At 44.9% G+C, this 21,905-nt stretch overlaps 1 protein-coding gene across 9 annotated transcripts in view; it reads right to left on the reverse strand.

Annotated features, from left to right (window-relative positions):
- Positions 1-21,905, reverse strand: part of LOC308084897 (RNA-binding protein Musashi homolog 2) — a 286,257-nt gene that overhangs the window by 35,170 nt on the left and 229,182 nt on the right. For all 9 annotated transcript variants that reach the window (XM_080427872.1, XM_080427867.1, XM_080427865.1 and 6 more), the window contains exon 10: positions 15,244-15,318. In XM_080427872.1, coding sequence (XP_080283998.1) covers positions 15,244-15,318 — 75 coding nt within the window. The remainder of the gene's footprint in view (positions 1-15,243; positions 15,319-21,905) is intronic.

Consider the following 21,905-nt stretch of genomic DNA (forward strand, 5'->3'; position numbering starts at 1 on the left):
CTAGAGACAAGGAGAGCCAAAGAGCTCAAAGGACAAACAAGGCAGCTGCAGCGTACAGTTTACGGTCCTCGCTAATGCTGATCTCCCCCCCCCCCGTGTTTTACCTCTTATCTGAAGCTTTTTCTCTCTCTTTGCTCTTTAGCTTGTGACAATCTCTCAGACTTTCTCCCTTTATTTTACCATGCGATCAACTCTCTATTCTCCTTTATTCTACCTATACCCCCCTTTCCCAGACATGTACTTAAATTCTCGGCCCCATCCACTCTTTTCTTTTCCTTCTCCTACCTCCTCCACAGAGTAGGAATACATCTTCCCGTCTATTTTTCCTCTTACATCTCTATTCCGTTCTCCCACTGTCCATGCCATTTTGGGCAGACCTGAGGGATTTGTGGCTCGTCATGCACTCTAAATGAGAATGAATGGAGAGGTGCGTCGCCGTGGCTACCTCCGGGCCCATCGCTCATTGAATCCCGAGCGCACAGGAAGTCTCCAGCTCGTTCCGTCGTTGACGAATGGGAAGCGGAGAGGGCTGGCTGCCGAAGGGTTCAGCCCGGAGAATTGTGATTTAGCATCCACTTAGAGACGCTGGCAGGGCTGGAACTTGGCCTAGACTCTCCATTCTTCTGGGCATCATCATCATCATCACCACCATCAGCCTGAAGTGTGTGTCCATTGTCATTAAGGCGGGCTAATGAGCTGCTGTCGGTCGGTCTGTCGGTTTGTGTAGACGTTGGAGGGAGAAGGACCGCTCATTCACGGGGCAAGGAGGGGTAGTTCCGTAAAGAGTAGTGAGCTGTTGGGCTAGTTTACGTTGACTCCCATGATATGTGCCGGCAGCTTGTCTAACATGATGGCGGATAGCAACAGTTGCTAAACTAGCATTGGACAATCGCTCTATAATCGCTATAAGCCAAGGGTCTATTGTTGTATTTATTAAAATACGTCCTGGATTGTTGCTTTATCTAGTTACCAGCTTCACAAGCACCACTACTGAAATGCACTTCAATCCTTCAATGGCACTACCCCCTTCTTCCCCTCTTTCATTTCACTCTACTCTACTTCTATACTTCCCTCCTGAAAGCCTCCGGCGAAAGCTTTCCACACCGTCATCCCATAACTTAACTTCACTTTCAACGAAGAGAAACGCTTGAATCCCACAGACTAGATACTCAATATTTTGTCACAGAGATAGAATTGCCGTTTTGCACATGATGTGTTTAATAGCCGACGGCAGAAGTGAGTAAATTTGTACAGTACAGTTTTCTGTACCAGCAGGTACTCCTTGGAGAGAGACAGACGCAGCCCTTTATAGTGCAAATCTCAGGGTTAAAAGGCACACTAACGCAAGGTGAGCACTAGAAATAAAATGGAGAGAGAGAGAGAGAGAGAGAGAGAGAGAGAGAGAATACAGATGAGTAAATTCCAACATCTCCATCACTATCTTTTCACGGTGTGCAGAACACATTCAGTAGTAAATGGAAAAGGCCGTGACTGGCTTCACACATGCCTAACTCAAAAGGAGCCCTTTCTTCCTTTCTGTGTGTATGTGTGTGTGTGTGTGTGTGTGTGTGTGTGTGTGTGTGTGTGTGTGTGTGTGTGTGTGTGTGTGTGTGTGTGTGTGTGTGTGTGTGTGTGTGTGTGTGTGTGTGTGTGTGTGTGTGTGTGGCTTCATGCTATCAGCAGCTTCCTGCCTAGTAAAAACTTCTCATAAACATCACCATTCACCCTTGCAACCTCCACCTCCTGGTGCTATCGCCCTAATGAGCTTGCATTGATAAGAGAGAGAGAGAGAGAGAGAGAGAGGCAGGGAGAGAGAGAGGCAGAGAGAGGCAGATAGAGGAGAATCCAAGTGTCAGAAATGCTATTCAGCTCAATGAGATGTGTAATGTACCCAAGAGAGGGGAAGTGTGAACCACACTGTGAGTGTGTATGGCCGTATAAAAATGTATAGTTCTATAAAACACACTGATAAGGTCTGTCTACACCATGTGAAGAATACAGTGGGTATCCACTTAAGACATGCATGGGGGAGAGAGGCAGGGAAATTCACAGCTCTGATTTCCCCTAAGCTTAATACATCATTTATTATGAGAGGGAGCCGAGACCCGCGCAAATGGCTTACTTCTCCACGGCTATTATTAACAGTAGGACCCACGCCGAAGAGTAAATAGCCTCTACAGATAAAAAGTGCTTTAGCGGGGAGCTGGATTTCAAGGCGTGTGTATGTGTGTTTGTGTGTAGTTCTGTATATTGCCGTTATCTCACTTTTCCACAAATGCGGCCACCTCAATTTGTGATGTTTTGGGACAGATAACGGACACAAATAGCCACTACAAACCAATGCCGCACAACATTGCCTTCAAATAGTTGAACACATGTGCACGCACGTGCGCTTGCTCGCTCACATAAAGATACAAACACACATACAAACAAACTGTCTCTCGCGGATGCCTCCAGCCTGAGCTAATGGTGCATTTCACACAGCTATTTTTGAAGGCATTAAGGCACGGCAGGAACCCAATTGAGGCTTCCATTCATCCATCCGTCGCTGCATCCATCCATCTGTGCTCCTGTACCCAGTTCATGCATTGTCTATGGACTAAGCCAGGCTACATCTCTGCCAGCTAGCCGCCTCCAGGAGCTCGCAACCTCTGTCCACCTCACTCAAGGTGAGTGCAACATCACACAGCCTTTGAGAAGAGAGCGGGGAAATGGGTCGAAAATGCAGCCGAGGCTGTCGAAAACAGAGGCAGACTTCGTCTCCAATATATATATATTCACCTGTTTCCTAGGCTGTGTGTTTTCCACTTCCTGTCGGATTTCATTGGATATCATTAGTCATCTGACCAGTTTCATTGGATTTCATTGGATCAAATCGACAGGAAGTGGAAAACACACAGGAAGTGGAAAGCCTAGGAAACAGGTGAATATATATATATATATATATATATATATATATATATATATATATATATATATATATATGGAGTGTCATCATGGCATCAGGCGCAAAAAAATCAATCAGCTCCACATATGGGCACAAGGGGGAATGCCCATATATGTGCATATATATACTGATGACATCAGTGATCTGCGTATATGGGCATAAAAGGGACAAGGACTGACAGATACAGAGATCTCCATATATGGGCATATTGGTCGGATCGTTGGTGCGGCGTACGTAGGTATGAGGTGTGAACACCTCTATTACAGTATATATATACTAGATGTCAGGGCCCTCACATCTAGGCCCGATCCGAGGTTGGTCCAGACATTACTGGCCCTAGTCACTCTGCACACACGTCATGCAAAGTCCGGCCCCTCTGGCCTCTCCTCTCGGCTCCTCTCCTCTCCTCCCTCCCCGCTTTGCTTTGCGGCCCTAACCTCTAGTCCCAACCTCCCAACCTCGGTCATGTGATAAAGAGGTCAGACTTCCTGTATCTGGTTGCTATGGCAACCTGCCAGATCAGGCTGAGGGTCTGATAGGCAAATCAATCAAGCCGAGAGTCTGATCACTGATCGAGGTGGGGTAAGATGCCTAAATCATAGCCATAGCTCTGATCAACAGTCTTAAAACATTGCAAAATAGTAATACATGTCAATGGGAAGTGGCTGGGCTTATATACTTAGTTAACCAGGGTACCCCAGAGCTCCCCAGAGGTCCTTTTTTCCCTCAAAACCAAATATCTTCGCAGATAATAGCCGATCTACAAGTACACAATGCGTCACAACGCGACACATTGTGAGCTTGTGCATCTGCTATAATCGCCTTAGAATAGGTATGCGAGAGGCAGGTTTCAAGCGATTAATCAAATCGATAGTCGATAAATATTAGTATAGAGACACTCATGTCTTAGCTGTGTTTTAAAAATTAAAAACAAGGAAAACACAGAGCAGGCAATCCTCTCTGCACAGTATTATTTCTTAAAAGAGACACAGAAGGAAAGCAGAGAGTCAGGCAGCACAGGGGAGACACACCAGAGAAGACTCAGGCAGGAGACAGTCCTTTGCCCGAGGGGTACACGTGGTCCAGAGATGAAGGCCTAAACTATGACTGTAACAACTAGAACTGGTACCCTGAGTTCACAAAAGCCACCAACTTCCAATATACTTCACATTTACAGTGAACAAAATAGCTACCAAATCCACAATAGCCTTCTAACTTTGTAATTTAGGGTATTATAATAGTAAGCATCTAAAAAGATGCCGGATTCAAAAAACCTTATCTGCGTACGTATTGTGTGTGTGTCGACATGCAATGACATGTTCGTGGGTCAGAGTCTGACAGACTGTACTACAACACAGTCTGTATGATATAACATAGCTAAGATACTACTAATAGTAATAAGTAATAAAGTGTAGAAACAGCATTAGTATTGGTTTAGTGAATGGGTAGGAGTAGATAGACTAGGTAGGATATAACATAATATATTGTTTAGAATTATACCTTCCACGTTATTGAGGTATAGGATAAATAAGAAAATAAACTGAATTTAGAATATACAGAGAGAAAAGAATAATGTATAAATGACAGCTTTAGAGGTCCACATTTGAAATATTGTGAAACAAAATCAATAAAAAAAAGAAAAACAGACTTACTTTGTGGATTTTGGTTATTGATTGTTTATGTATTTAATGACGGTATAAAGACGTATAGGTTACAACAGGTCTAAAGCCCTATTTAAAAAAATAGGGAAGAATGCAGATCGACAAGCTCACAACAGTTTGAAAGTGGTTAAGCATCGCCCACAGTAACAGAGCTCAACAACTCGTTATCTAAGTTGATGGCTGTGTGAATGCAGGGTTAGGCACAATTGACCACCGTCATCCACTTTGATCCCACACGAGAGGAAGTACTGAACCACAAACAGTGAATCAGAGGCGAGATTGCTCCGATGCTCTCCACCGTTCCCACAAAAGCTCAACTGAGATGGAGGTGATGATGAGCCGTAGTAATAAGATGGAGATGAATCCCTCCGTCCTGTGCTGTGCTGTCCCCTGGCTTCTCCATCTGATGCCTTGGCTCATTGACGTCCCTTCCATCCCTCCCTGCACATACCCCCCCCCCCCGAACAAGTCCCCCCGCCCTTCGCTCCCTCGTCGCCGGGGTGACAAGCGGGGTGTAACACCCAATTAGGGGTCTGGGTTCCGTCACAGGGACGAGGGGATTGGACGGGATGACACCTGGGGTGTTTTGGGAGGGAGAGCGCTGGCCCTCATCTCCACAGCACTCGCACAGGCGTTCCACGGCTCTACCCCGACACTGAGGCCAATTACTAGCCAGTAGGCCGAGACCTCCCCCGCCACCCCTCCCCCCCCAGCTGGAGGCCCCCTGCTAGGGGCGATTAAGACAAGTGCGCACACCAGTGCTCATGTTTCTGCTCTCTCTTAATCCCTCCATAGTGCTCCTGTTTTTCAGACACGCAGAACTAATGGAGGACAGCACTGGATCGCCCTTGATATAGAACACTGTGTGTGTGTGTGTGTGTGTGTGTGTGTGCGTGTGTGTGTGCATGTGTGTGTGTACACCTGCACTGCAAGGTGAAAAGGGCACAGAGACAAGGCCAACAAAACGTCCAACAAAGGCCTCGATTAGATCTGCCCTCGCATGACAGGACACTGTTTCATACTGTAGTGCTCAGTCAAGGATGAAAATGTCACCTTAAATGGACAACGCAGAGCTAGACACAGTGGAGACAAAATATGTGGAATTGTGAGACCTATCCCTGGGTCAGTGGACTCTGATTCCTGCTCATAACCAAATGCCAAAAAGTCCTTACTTTTTTCACATCTCTCTCTCTCTCCCTCCCATATTTGTTATACACTGTGCTGCATGAAAGCAGAAAAAACAACATCATATCTGAAAAAAGGTAAAGAAATGCACGAATTTGGATTTTCATGGAATAAAGAGAGGGGGGAAAAAAGCCATTTTCTCCCTCACTGCGTTTGATTCTTTCTGGCCTCCGTCACAAATGGCAAGCGGCCGCCGCCCCCGACACACAGTAATGGCTGCCCCCCCTGCCCGGCCGGCTCATAAAAGCGGCCTCACGCAGGTGATGTGGCATATGTCGGAGAGGCAGCTTACTTACGACTGCTCGGGAGTTGTGCCGTGCAAGGGCCCGGGTCAGACTACTTCCACATGCAGGGAGCAAGGCCTTGATTGGCATCAATCTCCATGCTGTGACCCCTCACTGTGCCCGGGGGGCATGGCCTGCTCCATAAACACACATCATCTACATAATCCACCCCGCATAAATGAACTCCACATTAGCTACTGGGCAGCTTTTAAGTGCATGTGCGCGCGCGCGCGTGCGTGCGTGTGTGTGTGTGTGTGTGTGTGTGTGTGTGTGTGTGTGTGTGTGTGTGTGTGTGTGTGTGTGTGTGTGTGTGTGTGTGTGTGTGTGTCAGAGCAAAGTGTCAGAGCAAAAGAGCGAGAGTGTGAGAGAGAAAGATAGAGGGAGACAGAGAAGATACAAGATACGCTTCAGCATACCAAACCAACGTATATGTGCATTAGTATGTGTGTGTGATACTACAGTGATCTGATCAACACTGCATGTTAGTGAGGCAGCATGCATGAACGTATAGTATGTGCACTTTGTACTTTATCTGTACTGTATATGCACATGTGGAAGTGTGCACACGAGGGCCTGTGACACAATGAAAGCCTTTAGCCTCGTTACGCCCACTGAGCTAATAAGCAGGCTTTTCAATTACATCTGAGGAGGTGACAAAGCTGTCTGGGTGCCTGCTGTGTGTTTTCTTTCTCTCTCTCTCTCTCTCTCTCTCTCTCTCTCTCTCTCTCTCTCTCTCTCTCTCTCTCTCTCTCTCTCTCTCTCTCTCTCTCTCTCTCTCTCTCTCTCTCTCTCTCTCTCTCTCTCTCTCTCTCTCTCTCTCTCTCTCTCTCTCTCTCTCTCTCTCTCTCTCTCTCTCTCTCTCATATGCTCTTATTTTTGTTTTACTAATATTGTTGCTTTCGGGCAGAAACCTTGCATCTCCATAATTCATCTTTTTATTATTTTACCAGTTTGTACAGCAAGCTGGTCTAGAAACGCACGTCGAAAAATGGGAGTGCTGTGAAGTTTTGATTGGTTGGAATGAAATGGTTCCCCTTACTTTTTGACGATTGGTTTTGATTGATTGATTGAATACTTCACTAGACAGAAATGTAAACAGCACGAGGTAGTCAAGACATTTGGGCTAAAAGGATAACACAAAAAAGTCCCGGGGACTTGTTCGAATGGTTGAATGACAGGCTTAATTTCCCATCGTCCGCTATTGCTTCTGGATCTCTGACGCTGTAAGCGAGCTATTCTGCCCACAGTAGCCAACCACAGAGCTCCTCAGGGCGGACACAGGCCACTTTCGCTGGCCGGTGCTTGTAGATATACGAACGTTATCAGATTCATATAAATACACTTATCTCTGATTTCTTTTCCCAGATTTTGGTGAAAACAACCTATATTCAACTGCCGATAACTACAGAACGGCCCATCGCTGTTACAATGTTTCTTTTCCGGTGCCCACTCTTCCTTAGTGCCTACTCTTCATGTATCCCGAGGCGGACAGGACAGACATACAGGACTTCCGCAGCTTGTACACAAACTATTCATTTTAGCCGATAAATAGATCAAATATACAAACTGCTTCACATGAACAATGTCGGTGTTAGGAGATTCGACCGGGGATATGTAATTTATATACACAGCTTTACGAAATAAAATAGCAATGGAAACGGTATCCCTGTCAATGATATGTATGTCATTTGTTCTTGTAAGTTGCAAGATGCAAGTTGCAAGAGGAAGATGCAAGAGTTATGACGACAGTATACTCTTCAAGGATTTTAGCTTGCCACAAGCTGGTATAATATGACTGTGTCATTTCTTGTTTCATAAACGAATGCCCTATTTTATACTTTATTGTATGACAGTATCAGTAGCTATAGTAGCAGATCTATAAGCTCACAATGCGTTGTGGAAACATTCTAGAAAAAACGTGATATAGATTTCTATAATGACATGCCCAAAACAGAGGCACCAGGTTGAAAGGGGTTAATAAGTCTGTCAGTGAGTTTTATAAATATTCAACCAGTGTGGAAGAAAATAAATAGATAATATATATATCTATATATCTATATATATATCTACATATCTATATCTCTCTCTCTCTATATATATAGATATATACATATAAATCTTTTCTGGTGTTTCAATATAACTTTTTTTTATTGTTTGCTCATTTCTCAAAGCAGATCAAGTATACCAGTAAGCCAGCAACACTGGTGGTGAAAGCAAACAAACCAAGCAAGCATTAATACATTCTTTATTTTCCTTGATATGATTCTAGTTTCTTATTTTTATCTAGTGTATGGGCGACACTTTTTCTTTACTAATAACTTTACTTTAATAACTTAACTTTATGCCTAAAGTAAAAAAAAAACAGAAAGAAAACCTCTTATTCCTTTGCATATTCTTTATTCTTTATTCGGATCCCCATTAGCTTCCGCTGCCGCGGTCGCTAGTCTTCCTGGGTCTATTCCACGAAACCTGGATTAGGGATAAACCGGGTTTAATCGGCTATCCTGGCTTAAATTATCCAGGAATCGGTTTCACGAAAGCTGAGTTAGCTCGGCAGATTAACTTAGCCAGTAAACCTGGATATGTTTATCCATGATCCTGTTTCACAAAAGAAAATTGAAGCAATCCTGCCTTAGTTACCATGGCAATTTAGCTGTGAAGTTAGCCTGGTCCGGACCAGGCTAACAGCCAAGCTTTATTAATCCAGTGCCTTGTTCTTCAAGTTTTGTGAAATAGCTGTTAGTCCAATGACTCCAATCATAAACCAATGAGTTTTTCCACACTTACTCCCGGACCCCCGTTGACCCCCGTGGACCGGGGACCCCCGGCCGCCAAAAGGCAAGCTTTTCACTTGTACAGTAGATCTTTGATTTTAGAAATGAGAAATTAGAAAATTATTCTAATTGTGTAATTATAATTCCAACATTCACTTAAACTCCTTATGTTTAAGCCTAACTGAATTATATATTTATGGATTTGTATATAAATTAATTGCATATTTTTGGACAACTTGTGCATTTAATTTGCCTGCAATACTTTGCCACGCTTTCTCCCTGGATCTATATTTATTGCGGCTGTGTTTCCTCTCTTGCTTATTATACATTTTACTTCCTTGTATGATTTCATGAGCTGCTGCAGTGCTGCTGTTCAGCCACAGAGAAGAACGCCGCTCTGGTTTTGGGCTCCATGATTGGTCAAGTTCAAGGCTTTCGACTTTCATGGTCTTTTATAGGAATATGTGAACTCACATTCAGCCTGGATTAACGATCCTGGCTCGACAAACCTCTCCTTCTCAGCCCGGCTTGGCGTTCGTGGAACTGAATAAACCAGGCTGAACAGCGCAGGCTTGTCAAACCTGGATTTGCCTTTCAACCCAGGATAATTTAATTCCGCTTTCGTGGAATAGACTGGGGTCCACATAAAACATCACAACATAAAACAACATACAATATACATACAAACAACAACTGACACTCGTCAGTCCAAAACTAAGCTACATTAAAATGCCAATGATATAGACACTACAGGAACATTGGTTAAACATCATGTACAAAAACATATTGATCATTCTAATTGTGTGATCTCTCTCATTAATATCTGTTTAATCGATTTTTTGAATACATATTTGCTCTTAATTTGTCTAATATTTGCGGATAATGAGTTCCATTGTTGGGTGGCTCTATTTTTACTTCTTTGCCCAAGCAACTGGGAGCCACGAGAGAGGGCCCAAGAGCCACGTGCGGCTCTAGAGCAGCAGGTTGAAGGATTCATCTGAAGTGCCATTTTTTTTTTGAGCAGTACCCGTTGATTAGAAAATGTGTTCAAAGTACAAACGCAATTGATTATTGAGAAACCATTATGCACGCAGCATGCGCAAATGGTAATGTAGCTTATTAATTCGTGCAAGATGAACCTGCTATATAAAATGTGTATATTACTCGTTTATGTTCAAATTGTTCAATCCAAAATATAATGCTGTAAGTGCTAGACTGCATTTACGCACCTGCTTGTCATTAATGCATAAAACGTATGACCGTTATTTCTATCAGATGTCCGATAAATGAATCATTCCGGACATTGGGACCAGCAGTTTAAAATCCTAGTGGGACCTTTGATATATTATATATATACATATATATATATATATATATATATATATATATATATATATATATATATATATATATATATATACACACACACACACACACACACACACACACACACACACACACACACACACACACACACACACACACACACACACACACACACACACACACACACACACACACACACACATTCCACTCATCGACTCCATCTGGACTCTCTGTCCATTCAGGCTGCTTGCTTTTCTCTCTCTCCAGTTCACATGGTTTGCTCTCTGGGAAGTCATGGAAGGCAGACAGGTAGTTCTGACAGCCCAGCGGGTTGGGTCTCTTATAAGGTCTGCTCTGTGGGTAGGCTGGCGCGGGGAGGCAGCGACTAGACATCACACCCGGCAAGCTTTTTTAATTCACCTTATTTGCAGGCTTGGTCTCTCCGCTACAATCTCACCTCGAGCGCCCGTGTGTCGCCGTCAAGGACGGCACGATGCAAGGGGAGTGGAGGTGTGGTATGCGTGTGTGCCTGTTGAGGCGTGTGTGTGCGTTTGTGAGTGTGCCTCCGATGGCCCCTTTCCGTTTGCATAGCTGATTACGGCCTAATCAGAAGTGAAACATCAATTCCAGGCGCACCCCTCAAGAAACACATATGTGAGGAGGAGAGGAGGAGAAGGTGAGATAGAGAGGAGAGGAGAGGAGGAGGGGCTTTATTACCCAGGCTTGGCACGGAAGTTGGCTCTAAGAGGCTCTGACCTTGGCGCCTCGCCGCCACACACACACACACACACACACACACACACACACACACACACACACACACACACACACAATGATGCGCCCCATCCTTCAGCTCTCATCAGCGGCCAGCACATCAGCCGCCAGAAATGAGCTGTGACAAAAACAAGCAGACAATTGGCTTCTCTGTGAAATGGGAGGGAGGGAGAGTCAGAAAGAGAGAGAGAGACAAAGACAGAGAGAGAGACAGAGAGAGAGAGAGAGAGAGAGAGAGAGAGAGAGAGAGAGAGAGAGAGAGAGAGAGAGAGAGAAAGAGAGAATGCTAATGTACGTGAGATGCCTCATGCCTGGAATCTCAGCCATGTGAACAAAGAATACAGTCCACACGTTATCATGGCAATAAGGCTCAGATACTCAAATTCCACATCTTTGCCTTACAGTTGAGTTTATTAGAAGACAACATGGTTGGAATGAATGTGTGTGTCTGTAAATGGACTGCATTTTATGTAGTACCTTATCTAATATTTTCAACCTGGATCTGTTCACTTTACAATGTATTTCACATTCACCCATTCACACACCGCAATGGCAATGGCACAACTGCACTGTTACACATTACGTGTTAAGCAGCACACATTCAAACACTGCATGGTAGGCAACCATGCAAGGTACAAACATACTAATTGGAAGCACTTAGGGGTTCAGTGTCTTGCTCAAGGACACTTCGACATGCATATTTATATATTACACGCACGCACGCACGCACGCACGCACGCACGCACGCACGCACGCACGCACGCACGCACGCACGCACGCACGCACGCACGCACGCACGCACGCACGCACGCACGCACGCACGCACGCACCCGCACACACACACACACACACACACACACACACACACGTGAACTCCCTGGCAACAGGCAGTCCGTGTAAGATGGTCCATCTAGTAAGATGTAACAAAGGCAATATCAACATGAAGCCTAAACTGCTGCTACTGTTTATTATCAGCGCAGCTTGTCCCAGACAGCCACATCACGAGGTGCATTGTGGGAAACGCTCAATGGGCTATGAAAAGACGACAGTTGAAGACATTGACTCTGAATGGGCCCGATCAAAAAGAGGCCACAATAAAAGAGTGTTAAATGGAGCCAAAACAAAATAGAAAAAAAAAAAGCTGACAAAATCAGTGACACACACGCACGCACGCACACACTCACACACACACACACACACACACACACACACACACACACACACACACACACACACACACACACACACACACACACACACACACACACACACACACACACACACACACACACACACACACACACACACACACACAGCCCCTCTGTTTGACCTCCCCTGAATTGGGTCCCAAGTGAGGATTATGGGCAGTGCTTCAGAAAAAATGAGCTCCTCTCCTTTTCACCAGTCAATTTTTAACCTCCATGGCCGGCCAGCTTATTCTAAATCCCTCAACGCTACAAGAGGAAAGACCAAGAAAAAAGGCTTTTCACCTTACATGTCCAAGTACCAAGGTCATGTGCATTGTGCTATCAGGAAATCACACAGAGAAAGAGAGAGAAAGAGAGAGAGAAAGAGAGAGAGAGAGAGAGAGAGAGAGAGAGAGAAAGAGAGAGAGAGAGAGAGAGAGAGAGAGAGAGAGAGAGAGGAAAACACAGACGGAGAAAGAGCGAAAGAAAGAAAAAGAAGGCGTCTGTGTAAGGCAAGACCATTTTACAGAAATTGCCCAGGGATTAAGATCAAAACTAGAAAGTGAACCTAGAGCAATCAGGACACTTCTACTAGCTTTTAAACCTCTGCCAGCTTGGGTGGATGGGTGGATGGGTGGATACCCAAGTCTGCCCCTCCTCCTGTGAGAATGCATTTGATACACAGCCGTCTGCTTGGCTTTTAATTTGTAATAAGACTATGATTACAGGACGAAGAACAAACGTCATCACCACGGTATGGATTATAAAAGGGATCCTGGTGTGTACACTTTTATCCCATTTAGCATAACCAGAGACAGTTCCACCAACAGAAACCACGTGGAGAAACTGCTGTGTATGAGCAAGGGCAGTTGGAGGAGATATCACAGCCTGGGATTTGACAGGCACTGTGTAGCCAAGCCTGGTGGGCCATCAGAGCTGGTGTGTGTGCACCCGCGCCTGTGCGTGTCTATGTATGTGTGTGTGTGTGTGCCTGCGTGCGTGCGTGTGTGCCAACACAGCACATGCATGTGCTGGCATCTGAGCATGAGGGTGCGTGCGTGCGTGCGTGCGTGCGTGCGTGCGTGCGTGCGTGCGTGCGTGTGTGTGTGTGTGTGCGTGTGCGTGCGCGTGCGTGTGTGTGTGCCTGAGGAGAGATGACAGCGTGTTGTGTTCTCTGACATGCTGCAGCAGGGTTGTGTGAGCACAGAGTACAGTCCCCAGGCTGACGTATGTTAATCCTGTTTCCTGGCTTAGTCACACCGCGGGACACCTCCAGCACTGCGACCGAGCAGCGCCACATGATCACTCAGTCATACACGTCTGGGCCCTGTGCCTTTTATTTACTATCATCAAACAGTAACGCCTCCTGTGTGCTATCAGTTAGGCAGATATGCGCCGTACATCAACATTTCACAAATATCCGTTTGAAAACGGAAATCTAGTTACAATGTTCTTCTCATTCACTGCGGGGGTGACCTTGGCAACGCGGGACAGATGACAAGACGCAACGATACCTTAACACACACCCATCTGATCATGTGACACAAATACTCCTTCAGCCCCAAATGGCTCCACCTTTACCACATGTAATTACCAACACACAGGGAAATAAAGAGTAATCTCCTCCATAAAAACCCAGCCGGGCTCCTCTCCTCTCCACACCAAAACTCTGTGCTAATCGAGACACGTCTCCATTGCGTCCAAGCATCATTGCCTCCTCTGCCACCATGCCAAAGTAGCTGCAGCGATGCAAGGCAATGGAAGTGGGTACACGTGCACGGCACTCCCACGAGTCATTCAGGCGAGCCATGAAATCGAATATAAGGTGTTGATTGCAGTCAACTATAGTGCTGGCTTATTCTGGGTCCCAATCCTGGCATTTCCCCTTGTAAAAGGTCTTTATAGGCAGCAAAAGAGGAAGTAATAGCTTAATGTCACCACATCAAATCGTATTTGGAAAGACAAGGATGGAGAGGGGGGGGGGGGGGGGGTACAGTATAATAGCTGGCACTGGGATAATGGGTCTGTGTGGAGATTGCCAGGGAGGGAATTTGTCCTTTAAACAAAGCCGTTTGGGTTAGCTTGATGTGACAGCATTACACATTCATCCTGGGGACATCCCGCTGACATCTGAAACGTGGGACAATGTATCCAAAAAGGTCCAGGATTTTGCAGTGTGCCTCTATACAGTACAGTATACCGTGTGTGTGTGTGTGTGTGTGTGTGTGTGTGTGTGTGTGTGTGTGTGTGTGTGTGTGTGTGTGTGTGTGTGTGTGTGTGTGTCGTCAGAGTGGAGTGGGAGCAGAGCGAGACGTCTTTTTACGTAGCGGGGAGCGGGTTTATAAAAAGGTAGGAGCGAACTCGGAGCGATGACCACCTGCCTCTCCAAGCCGGTCGGGGCCGCGCACGGCGCACCACATGTTTGAGCATGCCCGCCGGTCGGACGGACACAGACACAGACATCCAGAAGTGCACAGCGCACGTCCCTGATCAAGATTTCATTGAAATGTCTCCGTAATCCACACAAGTATGTTATATAAATACCTTGTGTCAGTTTTGGCCAAACGAACCACACTCGCTGTGCAAGTCCACCCCCCCCCCCCCCCCCGCTCTCTAATCTGGTGATTAATCATTCACCCACAGGATTTTATATTGTCTTATTAAAAAAGACAATGCCTACATAAAAAGGAAACTTAGATGGCGTCTTTTGCAACATACAGTATAGTAGGCCTAGCTGTCCATCGAGGCGCTTTACACTGATGGGGATACATTTGGGATAAAAGATAAAGTGTTTCGGACACACAGCAAAATACTTGTGTGTGTGTGTGAGAGAGAGAGAGAGAGAGAGAGAGAGAGAGAGAGAGAGAGAGAGAGAGAGAGAGAGAGAGAGAGAGAATAAGAGACAGAATGAGGGAAAGTGAGAGTAAGGTAGGGAAATAGAGAGAGATAAAGGGTTCAGAAGACCAGTAAAATCCTGACTGCTAATTCAATACTGAGAGTAAACAACTTGTGTTAAATTAACATTTAGGATTTTACAGAGAAAGCTAAGTTGCATGTTTCAGAGACTATCTGAGCAGAGAAAGAACATGAAAGCTGAAAACTTACCAGGGAATTGGTAGCTGTAGCTGGGAGCAAATCCAGTGTATCCTCTACCGTACGTAGCTACGATGTTGGGGTAACCTGTGGAGGGAGAGGGACATCCATGTTAGACACTTTCAACCTGGCCTCCTTATTTGGGGCTCAGTGGTGTAAAGTAACTAAGTACATTTACTCAAGTACTGTACTTAAGTACAATTTTAAGGTACTTTTACTTTACTAAAGTATTTCCAATTTTCAATACTTTTACTTCTACTCCAGTACCACTACACGGGAAAATATTGTACTTTTGCTCCACAACAAATATTTGAAAACGTTACTTTGTAGATTTTGATTATTAGTACAAAACATACACTTCAGCCCTATATTTGAAAACAGCCGATCTACAAGCTCACAATGCGTCACGATGCGACGCATTGTGAGCTTGTAGATCTGCTATTTTCAAAATATTTTTTTATACATTTTATACATTTGAAAACTTGTGAAATGGGACATTCTGCATAATGAGTACTTTCTACTTTTGGTACTTTAAGTACATTTTGATACCAATACTTTCATACTTTTACAAAAAAATTCCAGACTTTTACTTTAACGGAGAACTTCTACATTGCAGTATTGATACTTTTACTTAAGTAAAACATTTGAGTACTTTTTCCACCACTGGTCATTATAGAAATGTATACAACATTTTTCTAAATGTTTCTAAAAGTTTCTAAAGTAGAGAAAAGAGCAGTTTGGTTTAGTGGTTAACAACCTGCGTTATAGTATATGTATATGAGCTGTTTGAAGTTGAACGATGTGTGTCATTGACTGATTCCCAAAAACAAGGAACAGAGTGTGTCAATAAGGGACACTCCTTGTAGTTTTCAAATAAGGAACAATTCCCTATTTCAAGGGACAGTTGGTAATCCTAACTCTCTCACACACACACACACACACACACACACACACACACACACACACACACACACACACACACACACACACACACACACACACACACACACACACACACACACACACACACACACACACACACACACACACACACACACACACACACACACACACACACACACACACACACGATGACTGTAGATAGCCTGTGAGTCATGGCTGAGGCTTGGCAGGAGGTTGTGAAAATCAGGAGTCCACCTGCTGTGTGTGTTTTTGCTGGTACGCACGTAGAAGACATACTCAGGTTTGCGTGCATTCACATACACACACGATAGATACATACATACACACACAGACACACACACACGTACGCACGTACTGTACACACACTAGGCAAACACTCTCTGAGTTGAGGCTTCCTGTCACACACGGACACACGGACACGGACACATGCATGCACACCTTCAGTCTCTTTAACAAACACACTGTCTCTCTTCCTCACACGTACACAAACACTCTCACACAGATATATATACACACACACACACAAACACACACACACACACACGCACGCACATACAGTACAGTACGCACACCCGCACTCCTTTTCACAAACAGTCTCTCTTCCTCACACGTACACATACTCTCACACACAGTCACTCCCTCACATACTCACATTGTTCTCTCTCTCTCGCTCTCATACACACGCACACACACTCCCTTTCTCCCTGTTTCTGACACTGTGGCGTCAGTGATCGATGGTGTTTCTTTCAGGGCGCGGGCTGATCGATTGTGATGGACGCGTCTGTGAGCGAGACAATGAGAGACTGAGGTTTGGGACCAGGATGCTACAGATTAGCACTGTGCTTTTCAAAGCGTTCAGGTACACTAAGCACTATGGCTGAAGGAGACAATGAGCCTATGTGTGTGTGTGTGTGTGTGTGTGTGTGTGTGTGTGTGTGTGTGTGTGTGTGTGTGTGTGTGTGTGTGTGTGTGTGTGTGTGTGTGTGTGTGTGTGTGTGTGTGCGTGCGTGTGTGCGTGTGTGTGCGTGTGTGCGTGTGCGTGCGTATGTATTGGGATATATGATGGGTGATTGCTAGAAAGTCACTCCAATGTGGTGAAAAAGAGTGTTCTGTGTGTTCCCATATTTGCTGAGGTAGACATTTTAATGGCCATAGTACAATAGTACAAAAGTGTTCCTCGTCTCCTTGGCTCCCGTTTCAGTGCTTCTGATATTAACATGATTTATTTTCTTTCTAGTTTTAACACATATGAAATGTATGAATGGGATGCATGATCTATGTGCACCTGTGTATGTGCATGTCTGTATGTATTTATGTTTTTGTGTACATAGTATATTGTCACTGTTGGGCAGAAACCTTGTCTCCATATTTCATCTTTTATACTATTACATAATTGTATGACACTTTTGTGCATCGTGTGACACTTTCTTGCAAAAGCAGCGATGAATAAAAAAATATATAAAGAAAGGAAGAAAAACTATATATATACTAGAGGTTCTGGCCGCTACGCAGCCCTCACATCTAGAGTTCGGGCCGCGGCCCTCACACCTATAGCCGCTTTTTGTTTGCTTCATGTTGCACCGCTGATCCGACTGAAATGCCCATATATGGAGATCTCTGTACTGTATCTCTCAGTCCTTGTCCCTTTTATGCCCATAAATGGAGATTCCTGATGTCATCAGAATATGCCCCCCGGGGATTCCCCTTTTGTGCCCATATATGGAGCTGACTGATTTGTTTGCGCCTGATGCCATGACGATACATTGAGGTTAGACAACACACTCCATATTTGGGCGTAGCATTGGGAACTCCTTATATGGTTATGGCTGAGTCATGGTGACATGAGTGTCCACCCGCCCAATTTTAATATACTGTAGGATACACAAGTATATACAGTATATATAAAAGTAACGGTTTTCACCAATTTTTAAGAAAAAAATGGCGGTCAAGGTGAAATTCACAACAAAACTAGAAAAAGTGTTTCTCGGAGCACAGGTCTCCGCCAGGTCAAGTAGGTTATTGTGGGCCAGCAATGTTCAGAATTTGCCAATCAGGATGGAATATAAAAACGGAACCATCTTGATCACTTGACTATAGAGATAATGTGTACTGATGTGCATGATGTTTGGACAAAATGTGTAGGAGTAATATAAAAAAAAAAATCTGCCTCCTGGTGGCGCTATAATAGGGCAATGTTAAAAGGGTGGCGTTTGTTCTTCAACGTAGTGCGAATGTGCGTGCAAAGTTCCACCGCAATCGGACGCTGCGTTCATGATTTGCGGCATTTTGTTCAAAACGGGCCACTCCTGCAAACTTTAGATGTCAATGTTAGCCAATCAGGATGGAATATGAAAATTAAAACAGATCCATCTTGATCACATGACTATAGAGATCATGTATACCAATTTGTGTGAAATTTGGATAAAATATGAAAGCTTAATCTCAAAATATGTGTTTTACATAAGTCGGCCTCCTGGTGGCGCTATAAAGGCTAATGTGAAAAATGCAGGGCAGATGTTTTCTGTATGCGTGCAAAGTTTCACGCAGATCGGTGCAGTTACAGTTAAAAATGCAAATTGGTGTTTTATAGCATTTCTTCCTCTGCCTAGTGGGAATGTGCGTTTGAAATTTCACGGAAATCGCAAGCTGCGTTCATGATTTGAGGCATTTAGTTCAAAATGGACCAATCCTGCAAACTTTGGAAGCCAACCTTAGCCAATCAGGATGGAATATTGAAAATCAGACAGATCCGTGTTGATCAAATGAATATAGAGATACTGTGTACCGATTTGCGTGAGGTTTGGATAAAATCTGTAGGAGTAATATAAAGAAATGGGTTTTGCACAAATCGGCCTCCTGGTGGCGCTATAACAGGGCCATGTAAAAAAGGGGCAGAGGTTCTGAATTGGCATCCAGGGAGTGTGTGTGCACAGTTTCGCAGCGACCGGGCCAACGGTGCCGGAGATTAGCTGTTCACAGACAGATGGACACACGGGACATGGACACACCATAGAGTTAAAAATAATAGAGAGGGCACCCGAAATCCCCTCCCATCCACTTGCATTGAGTTGCTCACCCAGCGCATGAAGCGAATTCATCCCTTCTTCCGGGTTGGAAAGTGTGATGGGCGTAGCCTATTTGGGGCCACTGTGATACGTTCTGCGTCACAGAAGTGACACGTTTTACGTCACAGAGGTGCGCGGCCCTGTGCGCAAGCTTGTGCGCAAGCTCGTGAGTCGAGCCCATTGGTCGAAACAGTTTTCGCTCGTACATTGTGCAGTGGCCCCGTCCGTTTAAGCTGCAGTACCTACGAATGGCCAGCATGTCCATTTCGCTTTAATGCAACCACTGGGTTCTGGGGGCTTGGGACACACACACGGACGGACGGACGGAAGGGGTAAAACATACTCTCTCGCCATGCCTTTCGGCCTGGTGGAGACAATTACATTTAAGGTGAATTTGGAAATCCGAGGAGGTGGAGTGGATAGAAAAGTACGTCTCCACCTTAAAAGGAGAACAGGCAGAGGAACACTGACAAAATTAAAGAATTCTAAACATATTAACGTTGCATAGCAACTGCCTTGTGCAGGCAGTGGGGACCTTTCTCCTTCTTTTTTTTGGGGGGGGGGGTGATATTGATCCCCGTGGGGTAATTGGTTCTCTGCATTTGACCCATCGTAACTGTTAGGAGTGCTGCACTGGGAGCAGTTAGATCCCCGGCTCCCCTGGGGCTAGTGTCCTTGAGCAAGACGTTGAACCCCTAACTGCTCCCAATGAGCAGGTTGGTGCCTTGCATGGTTTCCCCTGTCGTCAGTGTGTGAATGTGATCTGTGTGTGAATGGGTGAATGTAATACACTTTGTAAAGGGTTTGGATAAAGGCACTATGTAACAGTTTTTATGATGTTCTGCATAGTAGTGTATATCCGTCTGTCATTTAATGTCACTATGGAAGTGACAATGGAAACAAGCCAATGGCTTTCTTGGGTTTTTTAATTCCTATTAGCTGACCTTGTATTGAACTGTACCTTCATGTGCTTTTTTTCTGTAAGCTTCTAATAAAGTATTCAATCAATCAATCAGTAAATGCACCGTTTACCATTTTACAAGTTTTCTCTCCGACAGTGATGATATGCATGTGAGGAGCTGTGCATGTCTGCTGACACTTGAGAGTCTTAACCACTTAAACCCTATATACTTAGTTGAGCGGGTTTTCCCCCTGACGATCTACAAGTGATATTGTAGATTGGCTATTTTTGCCGTAATGTTTGCCTCCAGAATAGGGATGCTAGGGTTCACGTGGTTAGAGCAAAACCAGCCTCTCAGCAGTGTTTGCTGTGCTGCATCCATTGGAGTCTGTCCTGGTCACGGTGGCGGATTAGAGAGAGGGTTAGAGTGGGATGGCAACCAACACACATGCTGCCTAGACTGGGGTGGCTGCCAGGTTGGAAGATGAAGAAAAGCTACAGTGTGCGCGCACACACACACACACACACACACACACACACACACACACACACACACACACACACACACACACACACACACACACACACACACACACACACACACACACACACACACACACACCGTCTTTTTGGACAGTCTGACGGCAGATAAGATGTTTTTGCATGACCCTGCTCCACTGCAGTGTATTCTAAAAGTGTGTGCTTGTGTGTGCTCGTGTGAGCGTGTCTGTGCGTGTCTGTGCGTGTGTGTGTGCATGCGTGCGCCAGGGATAAACAGGAGCTTCACTTGTAAACTGAAGCAAAGCGTAGCAGGTTTACAACTTGTGTCTGATATGGCACAGCAGAGCTGTCTCACACACACACACACACACACACACACACACACACACACACACACACACACACACACACACACACACACACACACACACCACACACACACACACAACGAGAGGGCCAAATAATAGCATATCCTAAAACAAATATAGCCACCATATAACTCAAGCTGCACGACCCCATTTCCTATATTCCACCAGACCTGGTCTCATTTCAGTGGCCCAAACAGTTAGAGAGAGGGGGAGTGGGAAAGGAAATACAGTAGAGAAGGGATAAAGAAGAGAAAAGAGAAGTAAAGGAGAGTTAGTAGGGAGTCAGCGAGAGAGACAGGGCAGAGAGAGAAAGCGAGACATAGAAAGAGAGTGAGAGAGAGAGATACTGAGCTCTTGGAAATTGGCAGTGGCAGCTTGCAGCGAGCATATGACAACATGCATTTCTACTGCCTTCTTTTTCAATTGCCGCTCCCGATACGAGGCCCAGGTTTGCTGCAAGCTCAATAACATATGGACCCGACAACGTGTGAACAACCTCAAATTCGTATTTATTTATTTCTGCACGACAGCGCACCATCTACCAGTACATATATCCTGCATATGGCTGCAAGGAGCAACGATCCCGAGTCGGAGTCAGATAACCATTCTATCTGAACTCCGATACAGTGATTTAAAAAGGCATTCAGCCCGCTACCATACCATGTGATACTTATGGTCACCTTTCTCTCCCTTGCAGTTGTTATAAGCTGTGTGTGGACTAGCTTGTTTTATCCATTCTCAAACAAATTGTGAGGTTAGTGAGTGACATTGTAAAACACTCGTTTGGACATTCTAATGAGCTCCCGAGGGCCACCCACCGAAAATAAAATGTAATAAATAAATAAAGAATATGCAATTCTGGTTTTCTATCAGTCATTTGCAAATCATGTCACCGTGTGGGTCAATGAACGTTGT

This window comes from Gymnoscopelus braueri (genome assembly GCF_963280865.1).
Source record: "Gymnoscopelus braueri genome assembly, chromosome: 5".
Classification (NCBI taxonomy): domain Eukaryota; kingdom Metazoa; phylum Chordata; class Actinopteri; order Myctophiformes; family Myctophidae; genus Gymnoscopelus; species Gymnoscopelus braueri.